The following is an 18697-nucleotide window of genomic DNA, read 5'->3' on the forward strand; positions in this document are numbered from 1 at the left end:
ATTACTTCCGATTCGGATTCCGATTCCGGAGCCGATTCCGGAGTAGGTTCCGGAATCCGCTCAGAATTCAAAAACGGCTCCGGAATCGGAATGAACTCAGGATAGCAGGTTCGAATCAGTTTCCGAAATCGGTTCCAAAATCAGGTCCGGAATCGAAATCAACTCCGGAACTGATTCCGGACCTACTATCCGGAGGTGATTGTGACTCCCGAGCTGATTCCGGAGCTGATTCCAAAGCCGATTCGGGAAACTGATTCCGGACCTACTAACCGGAATGAATTCTAAACAAATTGGAGCTCGTTGGAAATCTATTCCGATCAAAACTTCAATTTTCCCATCACTAGTTTGTAACGTCTTTTGTTTCTTTCCATGTCTTCTCACAGGAAACACGACATCACTCAGCTCGACGATGGAGCGACCGCAGTACCCGCGCACACAGTACAGCATGGCCGCCCGGCCCCATATAGCGATGGAGCAGCAGACACTGTCACAGCAAAACCTTCTCCAGCAGCCGCCACAGCTGCCGCCCGCAAATCCGCTCGCTCAAACGCCCGAAAATCCCTACACTTACGACAGTAGTTATAGGTGAGTTTGAAGAATATTGTGCAAACTGTTTTTGGAACTAATGAGCTAATTTTATTCTCCAGCCCGAACGTTACCTACGCCCAAGGTATAGCGGTGGATGCTCCGAAACGGGGGCAGGGACACCCGCTGAAAAGCTTCAGCGTACCAGCACCGCCCGCATCCACACCGATCATCAGCGGCCAGGGCAAGCATGGCAGTGAGTATCGCTGTTGAACGTAGTAGAAATTACAAACCACAGAAACTAACAATGCTTCTTCTATCTATTTTAGCACCAACGCCTGCCGTCACGATACGCCCGCAGAACTCATCGCCCTACAAGAAGCCCTCGCTCTCGTCCGGTTCGCTGACCAACCGGCTGCAGAGCGGCCCGGTAGTGGCACACTCGAACGACGAAATCCAGCGGCTGGCACCGTCCACCTCGACCGAGGAGCTCAACCAGGAGATGGCCAACCTCGAGGGCCTGATGAAGGATCTGAGCGCAATCACGGCGAACGAGTTTGAGTGCTAGATTGCTTCTCCTTCTGTTTGTATGCTTCTTGGTCCCGCCAGGGAAAAATGGCGGTGCAAAACGCGTGATCAAAACTGTTTAGTCATTATTACTTTTAATTTTGGTGTGCATGTGTGTGGCGTGTGTTGTGAGTGAGTGAATGAAAGAGTGTGTAAGCGAGCGAATGAACGTGGATCGTACGGAAAACGGAAGGTACGAGATCATCATGCACGATCGACTGAGCGTGTTGCGTCTGGCACGTGCAGGGTTAGGCATTATGATTAGTATTACAATTACTTTAACGCAACAACTCCGGTAAAGGATAATTGGTAAACGAGATGATAATGCGGTACGCTGGAGTGACAATGTCACCGAGTGGTCCCCAAGTGTATAACTGCATTCGTATAACTCACATTAATTTATTAAACCTACTCATTAAGGACGACTAACCCGCTCTTCTCCTAATTATATCGCGAAACGACCTAAACAAAATCACATCTAAAACTACCACTCCGAATGGGGGTGAAACGTCTCACCTGCGGCCGGTTGAGTGAATTAGGGAAAATATATTTCGCATTTAAGCGATTACGGGACGGACAACACTTTTATAGCAACCAGTTGCTCGGTCGGTAGGCTAGGACTAACGTATGAATTATTCTGACCAAGGGAAGGGTCGATGGAAAGCCCGTTTCTGTCTGCTCTCGTGTGTGTAATCACTTTCCATTTCGGAAACGGCTCTCTTATTAGATTAGCGACTGGCAGACATACTTCAGACTGTAAATATGAACCCCGAAACTGAAGAGACAGAAGATGCTTTGTGTTTTTTTATGTTTTCGTTTTTTCGTCTGTATTAGTTCAATTTCATTCATTATGTGTCTATAGATGTAATATAAGCTCTAACGCAGAAAGCGAAAACAATATTCCATCTAAAAGTACAATACGCACAAATGGATTGTGTTGCGTTTATTGAAACACATGCTCGTGCTCGTTTCCATTGTAAAACATCGTATCGTAAACCAAAAACTGATAGGCCCAGTGATTTTGTTTTCTTTATTACAAAGTGCGATTAGTTCAAACGAGAAAACGAAACTCAACCGAAAATAGTTTGCATTTCAGCTAGATGCTTGTTGCTGTAGGTGAAATGCCAGTGAAAGCTTCAAAACACGATATCACGCAACAACAAACCCAAACCTATATACACACACACAAACGAATGACAGGGATCAATTTTACATGCCACTTGATCGTACACTCGGTACTGCCATATAGTAAGGTTGGAGCGCTCGAGAGGCGTTTTTAGAGTAAAGAGCGATCAGTTTGGAAACGGTCCCTAACGGCCATTCTTCTGCTAGGTTAGATACTACACACCGTGTACATTCTGTGCTTACGTTGTGTTTTCGTCAAGTTTTGTTTCAAATAGCAACGCCACCACCAAATCATGGTCATCTCTCTTTGTACATTGTTTCATCTGTATGTATAGTAAGTGTCTCTCGTATGAAAAACAAAAAAGCAGCAACACACAGGACGAACACATTAGAGTGTACTTTAATCACCTCTCATTAGCCACCGTCTCACTCTCTCTATATGTAAACCCGTATGTAAAACACTTCACTATATATGTAGGTGTGCTGTAACATTTTTGAACGTTTTTTTACACTCAAAATGGTGGACGAGAGGAAGGGGATTTTGTTTCATGTTTGTTCGTATACACCGTAAAGGAAATTGTAAAACAAATACCAAACGAATAGTGGTAGAGGAAAAAGGAAAATCACACCGTAATCACATCACCCCGCCTGTGTGTACATCACAATCACACCCAGTAATAGCTAGAAAGCAGTATGAGTGGATGAGTAAGTAGGAAATAAATTGTGCTCCTAGACAGGATTCAGCGTACATCTCAAGAGCAGAGACCGCCCCCATTTTCAACACATTTACTGCACATACACATGCCACAGAATCGAATATCCTATCATCAATGCAGCGAATATACACGAACCATTATCATCCTTTTCTTTGAGGATGTGTAGAGGATGTGGTGGTCATTGTGAAGCAATAGTATTTCCCCCAGTCGAATATAGATCCGTCTGGTACATGCTTTGCGTCGATTCATCGCTATCCCCATATTCATGCGGTCGACCAGGAGGACTCGCCATTACCTCCACACCACCTTTCAACTCTAGCGCGAATACGGACTTAAGGTTTCTGTAGGGTATAAACAAATTCATTTTCATCATCAATGCATCCGAAAAGCACTCATTTCATTCCAACTAAGCACACACGATTGAGGAGTGAAAAAAGATTTTGAAAAAGAAAATTTGAATGCAGCCGGATGATTTCTTACACAATTTCTTACCACTTATTGTAAAAAAAAAACCAATAGTTAACAACAACAAAAACCAACAGTTTATTTTATCTTCATCCCAAAGATACAGAGTACATACATCGTACAGCGCGAGCACAGAAAGAAGCTATATTATCTAGCTGAGGAAATGAAACTAATTTTGAGATTGTTTTACCGTTTTTGTAGGCGTAAGAAACAATATTCCTAATCTCCCATCATACGAAAACCTCGATTTTTTTCTCTCGAAACGAACCACACTAAAACTCAGTGAAAAAACCGGAATCACACAAAATATCAAAAGCACAAAAGGAAACAAAACCACAAACAAATGGAAAACTCGAAAACTCAAGGATAAAAAGACGAAAAAGGGGGAGGAGAGCACAACAACCACCAAGCAAAACATTGTTTGTGCTACGACGACACGTGGATGTGTGTGAGTAAGCCTAAAACTGGTAGCATTTTTTCTAGTAATACTGTATTTATACACACAAGTAATGGGAAAGCGCAAAAACAGAAATGAAAAGAAAAGGAAACAAATGGAAATATGAACAGAAGGAAGAAAAAAAAGTATGAGATAAACATTAAATAGATTCGACAGTGAAAAGTGGAAATAAAGAAAAAAAACCCGTAATATGATATATATAGAGTTGTGTATATGTTAGTGTCATGTCTATCTATTCGTTTTTGCACAATATTTTCATTGTTTTGATATTTTTCATTTTTACTTTTTATATATTAAAGCTTTTTTATGTTTTATTATAATAATCAAACATTTCTAACAACTTTTTGAATGACTTTCATGTTTTAAAAATACTTTATTGTATTCAAAATACATTACATTACACCCAAGGGCTCTTCTTGTAGAGAGTAGCTGTGTAAAGGTTGCTGGTTGGAACAAGACTATATTTCTAGAATCTTACATTAATAATCATAGCCTACTATTTTACTCAAGGCTTGCTCTTCAACACTCCTCCTCAAGCCTCAGAGATACCCATTAACTCGCGACTAATCTCGAATTTAGTCCGTTGCAATGGTTTAGTAAGTCCATCTGCAATCTGGTCCTCCGTGCTAACATATTCTAGAGTGACAATCCCACGGCTGAGAGCATCTTTGATGAAATGGTGACGAATATCAATGTGTTTCGTTCGTGGATGATACCCACCATTCTTCGCGATCGCAATGCAGCTTTGATTGTCACAACGAATTTCAATCACTTCATCCGCATTCGCCAGTTTCGCAGAAAGTCCGCGCCACCATGAGGCTTCCTGTACCGCCGCCGATACAGACATGTATTCAGCCTCACACGTAGATAAGGCTACCGTCGGTTGCTTCTTGCACATCCATGAAATTGCTCCTCCTTGCGCCATAAAGATGTTGCCAGTGGTGGATTTTCGTTCATCTGGATCAGATCCCCAATCAGCATCACAGTAACCGATAATTTTCGAATCTACATTTTTTTTGTAAACCAATTTAAAATTAGAAGTCCCTCGAAGATAGCGCATAACATGCTTCACTCCGTTCCAGTGTTTTTGTCCTGGATTTTTGTTGAATCGACTCAGCATGTTCACCGCGTACAGAATGTCTGGTCGAGTACTTTGTGCCAAATACATCAAACACCCAACGGCTTCTTGATACGGCACATCTTTCATCGCAGCAGTTTCATTGTTACTCTTCGGACTTTCTTCCTTGGTCAGCTTCTCACTGTTGTTCATTGGAACTGCCACTGGTTTACATTTATCCATATTGAACCTCTTTAAAATAGATTCTATGTAGATTTCTTGATCCAACTTGATGGTTTCTTTTGTCCGTTGAATCCTTATACCTAGGCAGTGCTGAGCTGCTCCTAAATCCTTCATACGGAAACAACTACAAAGATGTTTCTTCAGCTGCTTTTTCCATGCCACATCGTTGCTAAAAATCATCATGTCGTCAACGTATATAGCAACGATAATGATCTTACCTCCTTCGCTACCTACATACACGCAAGGATCGTACTGAGTTGGTATCAGGCCGAACCGTTGTAATGCTGCATCCAGTTTGTTGTTCCAAACTCGGCTCGCCTGCTTCAAACCATAAATAGCTTTGTTAAGTTTACATACCAACGTTTTCCGCTGTCCATCAACGAAGCAAGGTGGTTGCTCCATGTAAATATCTTCATCAAGATCTCCTTGCAGAAATGCTGTTACTGCATCCATTTGATCTATCATCAGATCATGCTTGATAGCCAGGGCAAAAAGGTATCGCAGCGAACAATACCGTACCACGGGAGCGTACGTTTCATCATAATCTTCCCCCTTTCGCTGTGAGAATCCTTTGACGACCAAACGAGCCTTGTATCGAGTTAAATTTCCAGATGAATCGCATTTAGTCCGATACACCCATTTGCATTTTATGGCTTGTCTTCCTTTCGGGAGCGAAGTTAGCGTCCAGGTTTTGTTCTCCATCAGAGCGTTATACTCCTCCTGCATGGCAGTCCCCCATTCTTTGCTATCATCCCTAGCGAGTGCTTCTTGGTGTGAAACAGGATCAGCATATGTTCCACTGTACATACCAGACGCAACTGCTACAAAGCCATCGACATCGCTTCCGGAAAACCCAAGAAAATCACTCGAATCGTCTTCAGATTGTACCATCGTTTCTGTACTAGTGTTGTTTTCGTCATCTGTCGTACTTTCATCGAGTTCACCATCCGTTTCTGCATCATTTTCTTCCAACGTGCTGTCTGATCCAGCATCGGGTGCAAAATTGGGAACCGGGATTTGCACAGGTTGGATTGAAGTTGTTTCCTCGATGTCCAGTCTAACGAATGTTCTTCTTGGCTCTTGCATTGCTGTAACTGTCACGTTCGATGAACAACCTTCATCTAAAAAAATTACTTCGCGGCTAATGATCGTTTGCTTCTTTTTATGGTCGTACAGACGATATCCTTTCGTTTCTTCATCAAAGCCAGTCAGAACGCACTCATGAGATTTCGGATCCCATTTACGTCGCTTCTCCTTCGGAATCATTACCATCGCTTTCGTTCCAAACACACGCAGATGTGAAAGATCAGGTTTTCTTCCATTCCACGCTTCTTCAGGAGTTAAATTGTGTCCACGTGTAGGAGAACGATTGATAAGATAAACTGCTGTTGAAACCGCCTCCGCCCAAAAACCTTTGGTCATGTTTCCTTCGAACAGTAAACACCGCGCCATTTCCACAATAGTTCTGTTGGCACGTTCCGCCAGTCCATTTTGCTGTGGTGTGTATCCGTTCGAAGTTTCATGGCGGATGCCCTCTTTCTGCAAGAACGATGTTAGGGATTTGTTCATATATTCCTTACCGTTATCTGTACGTAGTGTTTTAAGCTTCCTTCCGCTTTGACGCTCCGCCATCGCGTGGAATCTCTTGAAGGCTTCGAAAACTTCTACTTCAGATTTCGTCTTAAGGAAATAAACGAATATACGCCTCGTCTTGTCATCGATGAACGTGATGTAGTATCGATGTCCACCAAGCGAGTGCGTTTCCATCGGTCCATTAATGTCCGAATGAACCAAATCCAAGACATTTTCAGCTCGAGAACCTTTCTTCGGAAACGGTAACTTCGAATGTTTGCCTAACGGGCAAACTCTGCAATCCGCACCGTCCATATTTTTCAATGTGATGCCAGTTGCCAAACCACCAGCAAGTTTCTTGAGATTCACAGCACCCAGATGCCCCATCCGTTTATGCCACAATTCGAAACTTTCTGCTGTGTTACACGACAGAGCCTCCTGCATGTTGTTCGCTACCTGTTCCACCTTGAACTGATTATTGTTGTGAATACCAGTAAGCACCAACTTGCCGCTAGGGTTATATACTTTGCAACCTTTGGTGTTGAATTGAACAGTATATCCCTTTTCTACCATCCTGCTAACCGAAAGTAAATTCGATGTTAAACCTGGAATCAGCTTTACATCGCTGATCGTTACAATCTCTTCCATGCATTTCGGTTGTATTATAGCAGTTCCACGAGCGACAATGTCCAGAGTTCCTCCGTTAGCAGCAACTACTTTACCTGTTGCGTTTTGCAGGTTGCTCAATAAATCCTTGTTGCTAGTCATGTGCGCATACGCTGCCGAATCCAAAATCCACTCGTTAGCTTCACTGTTTCCAAATGTCGATAGCACCGTACACAACGTTGTTCCTCCTTTTCGATCATCCTTGCAGAATTTCGCAATATGACCATACCGGCCACATTTCCTACATTGCGGACCTTTCGACGAAGAAGGCTTCTGTTTTGGCTTGAAAACTTCACGACGTTTGTTAGTGGCTAACGCTTGAACATTTTCGTTACGTAGCAACGGCCTCTCTTGAAGAAGTTTTGTCTTCACATAGTCGCCTGTGATTGCAACACCAGAATTCTCCATAGCCAAAATCATCGGTCGATACTCTTCCGGTAAACCAGCCAAAAGAATCATTCCTACCCACAAGTCGGGCAATTTGAAACCAATGGCATTTAGTTGGTTTGCCGTGGATATTACCTGATTCACGTATGAATTCATTGAGCCACATGTATCCAAATCAGACTTAATCAGCTTGTGAAGCAAGCCGATTTGCCTAGAAAGCCCTTTATCCTCAAACGCCATTTCCAATTTGTCCCAAGCAGATCGAGCCGATTCCGCGTCTTCAATATGGACATAAATTGTTGGGTCGAGTAAAAGGATGAGCTTCAATCTGGCTTGCAAATCCTTTTTTTCGTCCACCGTTTCGAAAGTTCCATCCTCTTTTTTCACAGGTTTTACTACTTCCCAAAGTCCTTCGAGTTGTAGAAACGTTTTAGCAGCAAACTTCCAGGATGTCCAATTTTCCCGACCGAGCAGACGTTCAATGGAGGGAATACTTGTCGAACCGACGAAACTTGACGAGGAATTGCTTGAGCTAGGAAGCGCCATTTTCACTAAACTTTCTAGATTCAAGTCTTCGATATTCTGGATCTTTAATCAATTTTCGAATCTGGGCCCATAACCTGTAGAGAGTAGCTGTGTAAAGGTTGCTGGTTGGAACAAGACTATATTTCTAGAATCTTACATTAATAATCATAGCCTACTATTTTACTCAAGGCTTGCTCTTCAACACTTCTTCTTTGGCACAACAACCGTTGTCGGTCAAGGCCTGCCTGTACCCACTAGTGAAGTGGACTTGGCTTTCAGTGATTTCCTCCTATAGCAGGATAGTCAGTCCTACGTATGGCGGCATGGTCCATTTGGGGTTTGAACCCATGACGGGCACCCAAGGGTTAACACCTTTCAAATAGTAGACTCTCTTTTCGCGTTTGTTGGCTCACTCTCTCGCTCTCTCTCAGCCCTTACCGTATACTCGCGATTCTCTCGTCCGCCCCAAACGCAATGGGGCCACATAACGTACAGCGCACACTCACAAAACGTGGCTACGTCATCCGCGCTCCGTTTGGGGGAATGATGATCGTAACGGCTCAACACGATCAGTTCGCGCGCTCCCATCGTCAGTGTTTCCCGTGCGTTCGATCGTTGAAGTCACTCGCCGTCGGAATAGTTTCGCGATCGTTTCTCTCGCTGCCACAGTGCTGTAAGTGTGTCTCTCCCAGTGTGTGTGAGTGTGTATGTGTGTCTTTTTTTTGCTTACCCCACTTTACCGGGGAATGGAAGAGAAATTCAGATCAAAAAGCGTGCGTGTGTTGGCAATCGTTTCGCGGGAGCGCCCCGGTTGTGACCGGTTTATTCCACCAAAAGACAAACGACGATCTTGCATCGAATCTGGTGGGGACCGAGTCGAATTTCTTCATCTTCATTGACCTCGAAACGGTGGAATGGGATGATGGAGTTTGAGGTGGATTGTGTCACGCGAACAAGGGCCATTGTGTGGCTGCTTGTTGTGTGTGTGTGTGTTGGTACGGGCGAAAACTCGTTTCCCTACAGTTGCTCGTGAAACTGCCGAGGTCAAGGTTTTCGTGTCAAAGTACACAACTGCGTTACGACGGTGCACGTAGTTCCAGTGTGATTCATTACAGTGTGAAATTCTGGCAAAGCTACGACTGCGAATAGTGCGTGCAAATGACCAAACCGCTTTGTGAGAATGAGCGTCAAAGAAATGGGAGACCCCGTTCGGAGAACACACCCTAAACGGACACACATTCCACGCCATCTAGCACTGCTTAGGAGAGAAGGGGAGAGGGATCGCATGGGGTTTGTTTGCCGTATGCCAATGCCTTGAACCGTCGCCACGCTCAGGTGGATGCTGCTGACCGATCAAACAATCTACACCCATCGGGAGGGTATCGCGTGGCCAACGCAACGTCATGGCTTGGCGTGGTGAAATCTCCACGTTGAAATGCGAAGAAGATGAACCCGCTACGACGTGGCAGCCGACCGATCACTTGCTCGAAAAAGTGAAACCCAAAATTTGAATTCACTTTCCGCAGACTTTGCTGTGGTGTGTGTGTGTGTGAGTGGTTTGAAGTTTCCTTAAGCCGGAAGCGTTCTTCAGCGTAGGGGGTGCTTGTGTGAGACTGATCTGTTTTGGATTGTAGAGCCTTCTCCTTGCACCGTGTCAAGTTCGCATGCTCTTCAGAGACCGATTTGGGCTTGGAGATTTGCAAACTGTTGACCGAACCAATTCACACCTCTACAGCAGGCTACTGATGGGCTGATGACCGTAGGTCGTACAATGACTGTTGGCTTGCAAAAAAAAGCTGTTTAAATAACAACGAAAAGAGGGAAGCGAGTGAGAACACTTTCAAGGTTGCACAAGACGATTTGAATCGATTTTCTTTTTTACAAATTGATTGACAATTGACAGAGAAAAGAGGCACACGATTGAGGGTTGGAATCAGCGCAAGGATTTTAGTGACCGTTATAATTGTGTTATATTTAATTTTTAATAGTCATTTCTATTTATTTTGTTATTTATTATTTATTATTCAAAGATGTGTACAACTTGATGTGTTTAATTCATGATTTTAATCACTCTTTCCACTGCTAGTACTACTGAAAAGGCTGATAAACTCCCGATATTGTATAATATCTAACCTAATATGCAAACTATCTAATTAGCAAACTGCCTCCCATATCAATTTCAAACGCCTCTCAAGCGATCCGATGGCTTCATTTATGCAACATTGTAACCATTGTGTGGCTTGAAGAAGCCATTTTTTACCTACACACACACATACATACAGGGCTTCATCAATCCATTGGCTTGACAAAAACCGTGGAATTACTTTCAAACGCATAAAAACCCTTCACCACTCGTTTGATTGTCACCGGTGCTGGAGTGTTGATGGCCTTCACCGCGTCTCGCGGTAATCATGGTATGTTGTGTACAGCACATAACCTTTACCGTACCATCCAATTGTTTCGCCCTTCTTTTTTTGAGTGTTGCGTACACACATCAACTGGTGAAAACAATGACACCTTACACCGTGTGTCTTAACATATTTGCGACTTCTCCACCTGTATTAACCGTGGTCGTGCGCGATGGCAACGACATCTCTGCCACTCTTCAAAAGTAGTCCTCTGCACCGGCCTGAAGTTGTTTGGAACCGGTTGATGCTGTTCGGGGTCCGTTCGTTCGAGCTGGGCTAGTTAACCTTGAGCTAACCGAAAAGGCAAACGGCGAATGTGTAATCTTCGAGCTGCACAGTTGCCGCCGTGTGCAGCTTGCCGAAAGAGAGACCCCCCATACCTAAGCCTGCTGGAGCGTGATTTCTTAAGCACTTGCTGGAGCCCAAAGAATTCTTCCAATCGACCCTCTTTCAACATGCAACGTGATGCAACGGTGGTGGTTGATCTCCCGTGCCTTGGGAATGGCACGATCGTGCGCAAATCAAGCGCCACGTTGCGTTGCTCAACACAGAAGCTGATGCTTTACCGAAAGAAAACTTTATCCGTTTTTTTTCTTTTGCCACACCAGAAACAATCTCCCGACCCGTCTCATCAATGGTTACACACACATACACGCATGAAAGCAAAATTCGTGCCCTAGTTTAGTTCTTTTTTTTTATCGAACGTTTATAATTAAATTGAAGCTACTTTGTGTGTGTGTCTTTGCCCCTTTGGTGATAGTGGTTCACCCCGTAGGCCCTTGAAGAAAATGCGATCACCAAGCGCGCGCGCGCGTGTGTGTGTTTGTTTGTGGGGCGGCGTGCCGGTGTGTTGCCGTTGCGTCGGTGAAAGCTACGAATTGTGTGTGTGGAAACCTTCATTGCGATGCTCCACTAGCTGAAGCTCTTGATTGGCTATGGATATCAGCGCCCGAGCGCGCGCGATATCGCACTATGTTGCGTTTTCGAATTTTATCACACATTTACACACACACAGACATACTCATGGAAAGATGTCTCACTCTCTCTTTCTTCAGTGGCTTAGAAATAGGTGAGGCAAACCGGGAAAGCAAAGAAATTGATTTCAGTTTTCTAATACGCAAAGTTTTGTTCAAAGAAACACACTTCACTAAATAATTGTTTAAAACAAGACAATGATAGCGGATGATTTAAGAGTTTCAAATGATTAATATACTTGCTTGGAGATATATGTTGAAGCTTTAGATCTCTAGGAACTTGTAGAACTCCTGTATGTTTCTCATAACAAATGATCTTTTAATACATAGATGATATGACCTGCATGATCGACATCCTCAAAGACAGTTGGGTTGTCTAATGGTTGACATATCTGTACCAACAATTTCTGAAGTCGATCATGATCTATCTGGAACTATCAAAGTAGGCTAGCTTGTATATTGTATACAATTCTTCAAGAGATTTGGAATACAATATCTGTCTGGAGAAGAATATTTTGGGTTGAATATATGAGATTTAGGACATTAACCAACTCAATGATAACTTCCTCTTTTTGGCTAGACGACCTACACGATCATACAGGATCTATACTGAGATCTGAGACTAGTAGTAGTAATAGTACTATATTCTAACCCATCCAGCCTTGTTGGAGTCGAAACGTCTATCCAATAGATCACTAGGCCGTCCCAGTACACTGGAATGTTTTATTAAGTCTATAAAACTGATTTTTCTGGATCTCGTTGTGGATTGATAAGACAACTTAAATACTTCGTCTGTACCATCTTCTGGGTTTCTGTTGCATTGACATCTCACAGCTCACCTCAATCTATCACAGTTTTTACTACTTAACGTCTTAAATCCTACAGTCGTCCTAGGTTAAGCGATGATCTTTCTTCCTTCGAATAAGCAAAACAAACCTCACTACTGATGTTTATTGAAGTGTGTGAACTTTTGAAACTGTATGCTTATCAATTAGTGATCATTATCGCCATTGAAGCATCGGCTATACTTCTTCGATCGAGCCAGACATTATATTTTATGGGACACGATTTAACGATTTTTAATTGCAATCTTGTGAGCATAGTCCAAGGTTAGCAAGCTCAAGCACACTGACACATCTTCACATTGTGGCCCTTCAAATCCCACCTTTATGCTTTTGAATAAATCGTTATGTGAAACATTGTCTCTCCACAAGAAGAATGCCCTAAACTGAACTTGGCAATCGATAGGTGGTCCACACACCGCTCACTATCATACCGAGCCTGTCAAACCAGTTTCAACCAATGTTTCGCCACTCCACTTTTTTTTGTGTTAACGATTAGACAATCTCGCTTTCAGCTCTTTCGCATCGAGAAGGCGTCGACGGGGCAAACTAGCGTAAACGCGTGGAGTGTGGATCCGTTTCCACCCAAAAGACATTACAGTGTGAAAGGAAACAGAGTTCGTTTAGTGACTTTTAGTGACAAAAGCAACCACAATGAACCACACCCGGCAACGGTTGATACGTGAGCTGACTGCGGTGCGTACGATCGCTCAACCAAGGACGGCCGTGCAGCTTCAGCGACAGCAGCAGCAGCAGCAGCAGCAGACCCGTTGCAGCAGCACAGACCGCCCGATCCGATACACACACTCTACCGCCTCCTGTCCGCACATGGTCGAGGCACTGAACGTCGGAGCGGACGGTGCACAGACGACGGCCAGCAGTAGTAGCAGCAGCAGTGCACGCAACACGATCCGGCTGGAAGATGCGCGGCCCTACTCGGAAGTGCCCGGACCGAAACCGCTGCCAATACTGGGCAACACCTGGCGGTAAGTAATGTGTGTGTCGCTCTCTCTATGTGTGCCATTCGGGCGATGGCACAAACAGGTTTAGCTTCGATGGGAGCATTGGTATTTTGTGGTGTGGCTTTGGGAATTGACGTCAAAATACGTTCCGCCTGCGAAACAGATCTTGAGAGGTATTTGAACATGCGTCAATTGGAACTGTGGGAAGAACATAATTTTAAAACCATGATTTTGTGACGCATTTTAAAGAATAACTCTACCAACAAACTATTTAAATTAGCTCAAAAATGTGTTGAAACTACAATGGTATATTCAAAATTACTGTTTTGCTGAAACACGTGCAAAGCAACAGCATTTCTTCAGTCTCTGTTTCCTTTCTGTCAAACGGGAAAACACTCAAACACTATGATTAATAGCTTCTTATCATAGAACTCGTCATATTGCCCCCCTCTCCCATCGATTGTGGCGTTAATGATAAATTGGATGCTGCCAGTGCGTTACGCAATTTACCGGTTGAAGGAACGGAACGTTTTGGCACTCTTCAAGCACCCGAGGGGTTGTTTGACCCCAGTTTTAGTGGCATGAATTTGCATTATCATCAGCACGGTTGTGATCCCGATGGTGTTTTTTTTTTGTCGATATTCATTTGAATTCGATGACAGTTTTGGAGGGGTGAAGAGTTGTGATTGATTGCAATACAAATCTTCTCAGATTAGTGTTCTAATATGTTGAGGTGAATATCAATCTAATAGCATTAACATCAAGATGACAAAGGGTTTAGGAGGTTCTAATTTTAGAACAGGCTCTTTGGGAATTCCTATTGGATTTGTCCCAAAAATGGTCCTGCAGAGTCCAATTACTTACACATCAAGCTCATTTTCCCCTTTGAAAGAGTCAAAAACATGTCTCAAAGCTATTAGAACCTCGGAAAACCCCTACAATAGTGCTGTTCTTTATTCATTCATTTGATGATAATTTGCTAATTTGAGGCTTTAGTTTGGAGTAGGCTTATTATTTAATTACTTTACTACTTCCTTTATCTAGCTTTACTTTATCGTTCAGATGATGTTACTCCACTGACGTGACCAGCTTATCGCAAGGATCTCAGCATCTTCATTGCAAATGCTTTAAGCATGAAACCCATTAAAACAAACTTTTGTACTAAAATCAATGTTTAATTCAAAGCATTTTCTGACCATACAAGACCAAATAAAGCTTCCCAAAACTGGAAAAAAATGTAAATAACGGCAAAACAACAACCAATCTTTGTCAAAACAACAACACTCGGGAGGCTCAATACAATTTTGTCCATGGTTTTTTTTGTCGATCTAGCTTAAACACACGGCACGCGTCGCTTTGCAGCCATTAAAAGACAATTAGATTGAGTTTGCCGATAAACAAAACCTTGAAAAAATCGCACCTTAATCAACAAATTACCATGCAATTAAGGTACAAGAACAAAAAAGAAATTATTGTTTCGAAGGTTTTTTTTAAAGCTCATTGTGTTTTCTTCCCTTTCAATACTAATCAGCTTCTCTGTTGATACTCGCTCCTTGTTGCTTTACCCGCTGAAAGTTAAAATTCAGCAACATCAATCATCAATTGCAACTCAATTGCTGGTCGATCCTCTGACACAACGCTTAACAAAAGTGATTTATTTCTGCTTTCCATCAAAACAGCTTACATCACACAGCTTGCCGACAGATTCAGCTTGCCAAATGCCGACACTTGTTTCCACCTGTTTCACGCTGTCAAAACCGAAAACAAAAAAGTTTGATGTTTTGCAAACAATACCCAAACCATGCCGACCCACATGTTTTAACGGCTCATTAGCTTAGCCACAACACCACCTACCCGAGCTCATCGAAACATTGAATCAGAAGCCAATGGTGCCGCTGCTATTACTTACAGCGTGTACAAAGCGCCTTACCAATTTCAACCACACCATGTACCCTTTTTACAGCACGCAGCGGGGCGAACAAACATCGCACAAACGAAAAGGGCTCGTTCTTTGGATAGGAGATTTGCACATTGTTTTCACCACACTTTTCTTCTTCTTCTTCTCCTATTTGTGCAGTGTTTTCCCCATCATCGGCCAGTACAAGATATCGGATGTGGCGATGATATCGTTCCTGTTGCACCGCGACTACGGCCGCATCGTGCGGCTCGGTGGATTGATCGGCCGCCCGGATCTGCTGTTCGTGTACGACTGTGACGAAATCGAGAAGGTAAGGGCCGGCGCGGGAAAGGAAGTGAACGGGAGGGGAGTTTGTTAATGGGTGTGACATCTTTGCCTCTCTACACAGGTGTACCGTAATGAGGGCCCAACACCGTTCCGACCCTCCATGCCCAGCCTCGTGAAGTACAAGAGTGAGCTGAGGAAAGACTTCTTCGGCGATCTTCCCGGTGTCGTTGGAGTGTAAGTACTTGAGGTGTTATTTTTTGTAGTTGTTGTGGAATAGCAAAAGGAAATGATGCAACAGAGTGTTGAGTGTTGTCTACGTGTATAATTAAAGCACACAATTAATCGTAGTGAAATCTAGATGCTTTATGGCCGGATGAGTGACTTAGTCTTTGCCTTAATTAGGCCTCTAGGGCTAACGTTTCGCTTAGATTACTGCACCCCTACCTAGCCGTGGGAAAGCTATGCCGATTTTCCTCTGAAACACTATCCTAAGAGTAGCACAAACTCTAATTGCCATTATCATCACCCTCCTGACCGAGTTTCCGTCTCCCGGCAGTCTGATCTGACGCTCCTCTTTTTTTGTTGTCTAGTCACGGTGAACCATGGCGTGAGTTTCGCTCGCGCGTCCAAAAACCCGTCCTTCAGCTGTCCACCGTCCGGCGGTACGTGTCCCCGCTCGAGCAGGTGACGGAAGAGTTCATCGACCGGTGCCAGCAGCTGCTGGACGATCGCAAGGAGCTGCCCGCCGATTTCGACAACGAGATCCACAAATGGTCGCTGGAGTGCATTGGGCTGGTGGCGCTCGACACCCGGCTCGGGTGTTTGGAGCCGAATCTGGATCCGAAATCGGAGCCGCAGCAAATCATCAACGCGGCCAAGTATGCGCTGCGCAATGTGGCCACGCTCGAGCTGAAGGCACCGTACTGGCGCTACTTCCCGACGCCCGTCTGGTACAAGTACGTCAGCAACATGGACTACTTCGTCAAGTGAGTATCGTGGGAGTGTGATGAGAGAGTTGGAGAGAGCTAATGAGAGTGTGCCGGTTGCAGAGTTTGCATGAAGTACATCAAGAATGCAACGCAGCGGATGAAGCTGAACGAAGGCCGTGCACTAGACGGCGAACCTTCGCTGCTGGAGCGTGTCATCAAGAGCGAAAACGACGAGAAGCTGGCCGTTGTGATGGCGCTTGATTTGATACTGGTTGGAATCGATACGGTAAGCGTGACGCGCTCACTGGTTAAGTGTTAACCGTACACAGCAGCGCCCTCTAGCGTAAATTGCGCAAACTTCAACTTTGACAGCTTTTAAAATAAAATTGATATTTTTCTAATTTTCTTTCCAATTTTGTAGATTTCGATGGCAGTCTGCTCGATTCTCTACCAACTCGCCACCCGGCCAGCCGAGCAGCAGAAGCTGTACGAAGAGCTGAAGCGGCTCATGCCCGACCCGAAGACACCGCTCACGATCCAGCTGCTCGATCAGGCCCACTACCTGAAGGCATTTATCAAGGAGGTGCTGCGGGTGTACAGCACCGTCATCGGCAATGGGCGCACCCTGCAGGAGGACACCGTCATCTGTGGCTACCGAATTCCGAAAGGGGTAACTACCTAAACAGTGAATTCTTTGGAACGATTTTTATCTTATATTTCGTGTTTTTTCTCTTGCAGGTCCAGTGCGTGTTTCCGAATCTAGTCCTCGGCACGATGGAGGAGTACGTGTCCGATGCGCAACGGTTCAAGCCGGAACGGTGGCTGAAGCCGGCACAGGGCGGTTCCGGTGATCAGCTGCACCCGTTCGCCTCCCTGCCGTACGGGTACGGGGCGCGCATGTGTCTCGGCCGACGGTTTGCCGATCTGGAGATGCAGATACTGCTGGCGAAGCTGCTGCGCTCGTTCAAGCTCGAGTACCACCACAAACCGCTCAAGTACGAGGTGACGTTCATGTACGCGCCCGAGGGTGCGCTCAAGTTTAAGATGACGCCGCGGGAAGAGTAGGGAGAGTTAGGGCGAAGGAGAAAGGGTTTTTTTTGTTTGTTAAATTAGGGATTTTGTTTAATATACACTCAAGAGAAAGCGGAAACGCTAAATAAACTGTTTGAATAGGAGCGATCGAACGAATCTCGAAAGGAAAGGGCGTGTAGCAGCACGAAAGAACGGCTAGAACGGCTGGGGACACTCCAGAATGTACTGCCTCAAGGCGTTGCACTGCGCACTGTTGCTCCAAATGTGCGGCGGACAGTTCTGCAACGGAAAACGGCTTGCAATGGAACCGCGAAGAAGCAGCAAAGAGACACAGCGACGGTGCTTACCACAAAGTTTTTGATGTTAACACACCCCACAAAATCAACGCCCAAGCTACTGCAGCCTGTTGGGCTGCTTGCACCACCACCACCAGCACCCACGGTTTGGAAGCACTGCAACGCACTGCTCTGGAACAGCTGCATGACGGCCGGATCGTTCTGCGTGGCCGTCACGATCACGTGCAGTATGTTGGCCTGATCGAGCACACCGCCCACTAGCGTACCCGTTGCGTTAAGAGCGCACTCTACAAAGCACTGCGGAGTTGAAGTTCAAGCAAGTTAAAATACAGCTACTAAGCGAAGAGAGTGAGCTCACCTTGCCCCGCTCGTATATTAGCTTCCGCTGAAGCGGTTCCCCACCGTACAGTGTCTTGCAGTTGCGCAGCAGCTCCTCATCGATCAGTGAAGGCAGCTGGCAGCAGTCTTTTGGATGCTGGTGATGGTTTGCATTATTAGTAGGCTTAGTAGCCAGAACGGTAGTCCTACCACTTACCACTTCCAACGGTGGCTGATTGCAGTGAACGGCGGGCTGCCCCTCGGCTTGAAAGGGAAGAGCCGCGCAACAGTTAAACGACAACAGAAGCAGCAAAATGAGCCTCCACCGTGAGTCTGTCCGCTGAGGTGGCACCATTGCTCAATGGCGGAGCAGTAGCAGTGTGGTCTGTGCGACACGCGGGTCAGACGATGAATGTGGAAAGTGTGAGGCTGTTTTGGGAAGATTG

General features: G+C 44.8%; 3 protein-coding genes across 7 annotated transcripts in view; 2 read left to right on the forward strand and 1 right to left on the reverse strand.

Annotated features, from left to right (window-relative positions):
• Nucleotides 1-3532, forward strand: part of LOC121591582 (neogenin) — a 115758-nt gene extending 112226 nt beyond the window's left edge. For both annotated transcript variants that reach the window (XM_041912275.1, XM_041912276.1), the window contains exons 8-10: nucleotides 384-585; nucleotides 648-781; nucleotides 855-3532. In XM_041912275.1, the coding sequence (XP_041768209.1) occupies nucleotides 384-585; nucleotides 648-781; nucleotides 855-1093 (575 nt within the window). In that variant the 3' untranslated portion in view covers nucleotides 1094-3532. The remainder of the gene's footprint in view (nucleotides 1-383; nucleotides 586-647; nucleotides 782-854) is intronic.
• A 5360-nt stretch (nucleotides 3533-8892) lies between these two features.
• LOC121593384 (probable cytochrome P450 301a1, mitochondrial) lies at nucleotides 8893-18540 on the forward strand. Of its 4 annotated transcripts, none has more exons than XM_041915670.1 (8): nucleotides 8893-8978; nucleotides 13045-13515; nucleotides 15569-15719; nucleotides 15798-15910; nucleotides 16267-16662; nucleotides 16726-16891; nucleotides 17027-17275; nucleotides 17344-18540. In XM_041915670.1, the coding sequence occupies exons 2-8, from the start codon at nucleotides 13184-13186 to the stop codon at nucleotides 17668-17670; spliced, it is 1734 nt and encodes a 577-aa protein (XP_041771604.1). In that variant the 5' UTR covers nucleotides 8893-8978; nucleotides 13045-13183; the 3' UTR covers nucleotides 17671-18540. The 4 variants fall into 4 exon arrangements, with proteins under 4 accessions (XP_041771604.1, XP_041771606.1, XP_041771607.1 ...); XM_041915672.1 differs by having other exon boundaries at nucleotides 8895-9010; XM_041915673.1 differs by having other exon boundaries at nucleotides 8895-9002.
• LOC121592343 lies at nucleotides 17825-18606 on the reverse strand. The gene is made up of 4 exons (XM_041913743.1): nucleotides 18469-18606; nucleotides 18292-18408; nucleotides 17985-18230; nucleotides 17825-17916 (listed from the first exon to the last, which is right to left on the reverse strand). Exons 1-4 carry the CDS (start codon nucleotides 18604-18606, stop codon nucleotides 17833-17835), a joined length of 585 nt encoding a protein of 194 aa, XP_041769677.1. The 3' UTR covers nucleotides 17825-17832.
• Nucleotides 18607-18697: the final 91 nt, after the last annotated feature.

The sequence above is a fragment of the Anopheles merus genome, chromosome 2L (assembly GCF_017562075.2).
Source record: "Anopheles merus strain MAF chromosome 2L, AmerM5.1, whole genome shotgun sequence".
Classification (NCBI taxonomy): domain Eukaryota; kingdom Metazoa; phylum Arthropoda; class Insecta; order Diptera; family Culicidae; genus Anopheles; species Anopheles merus.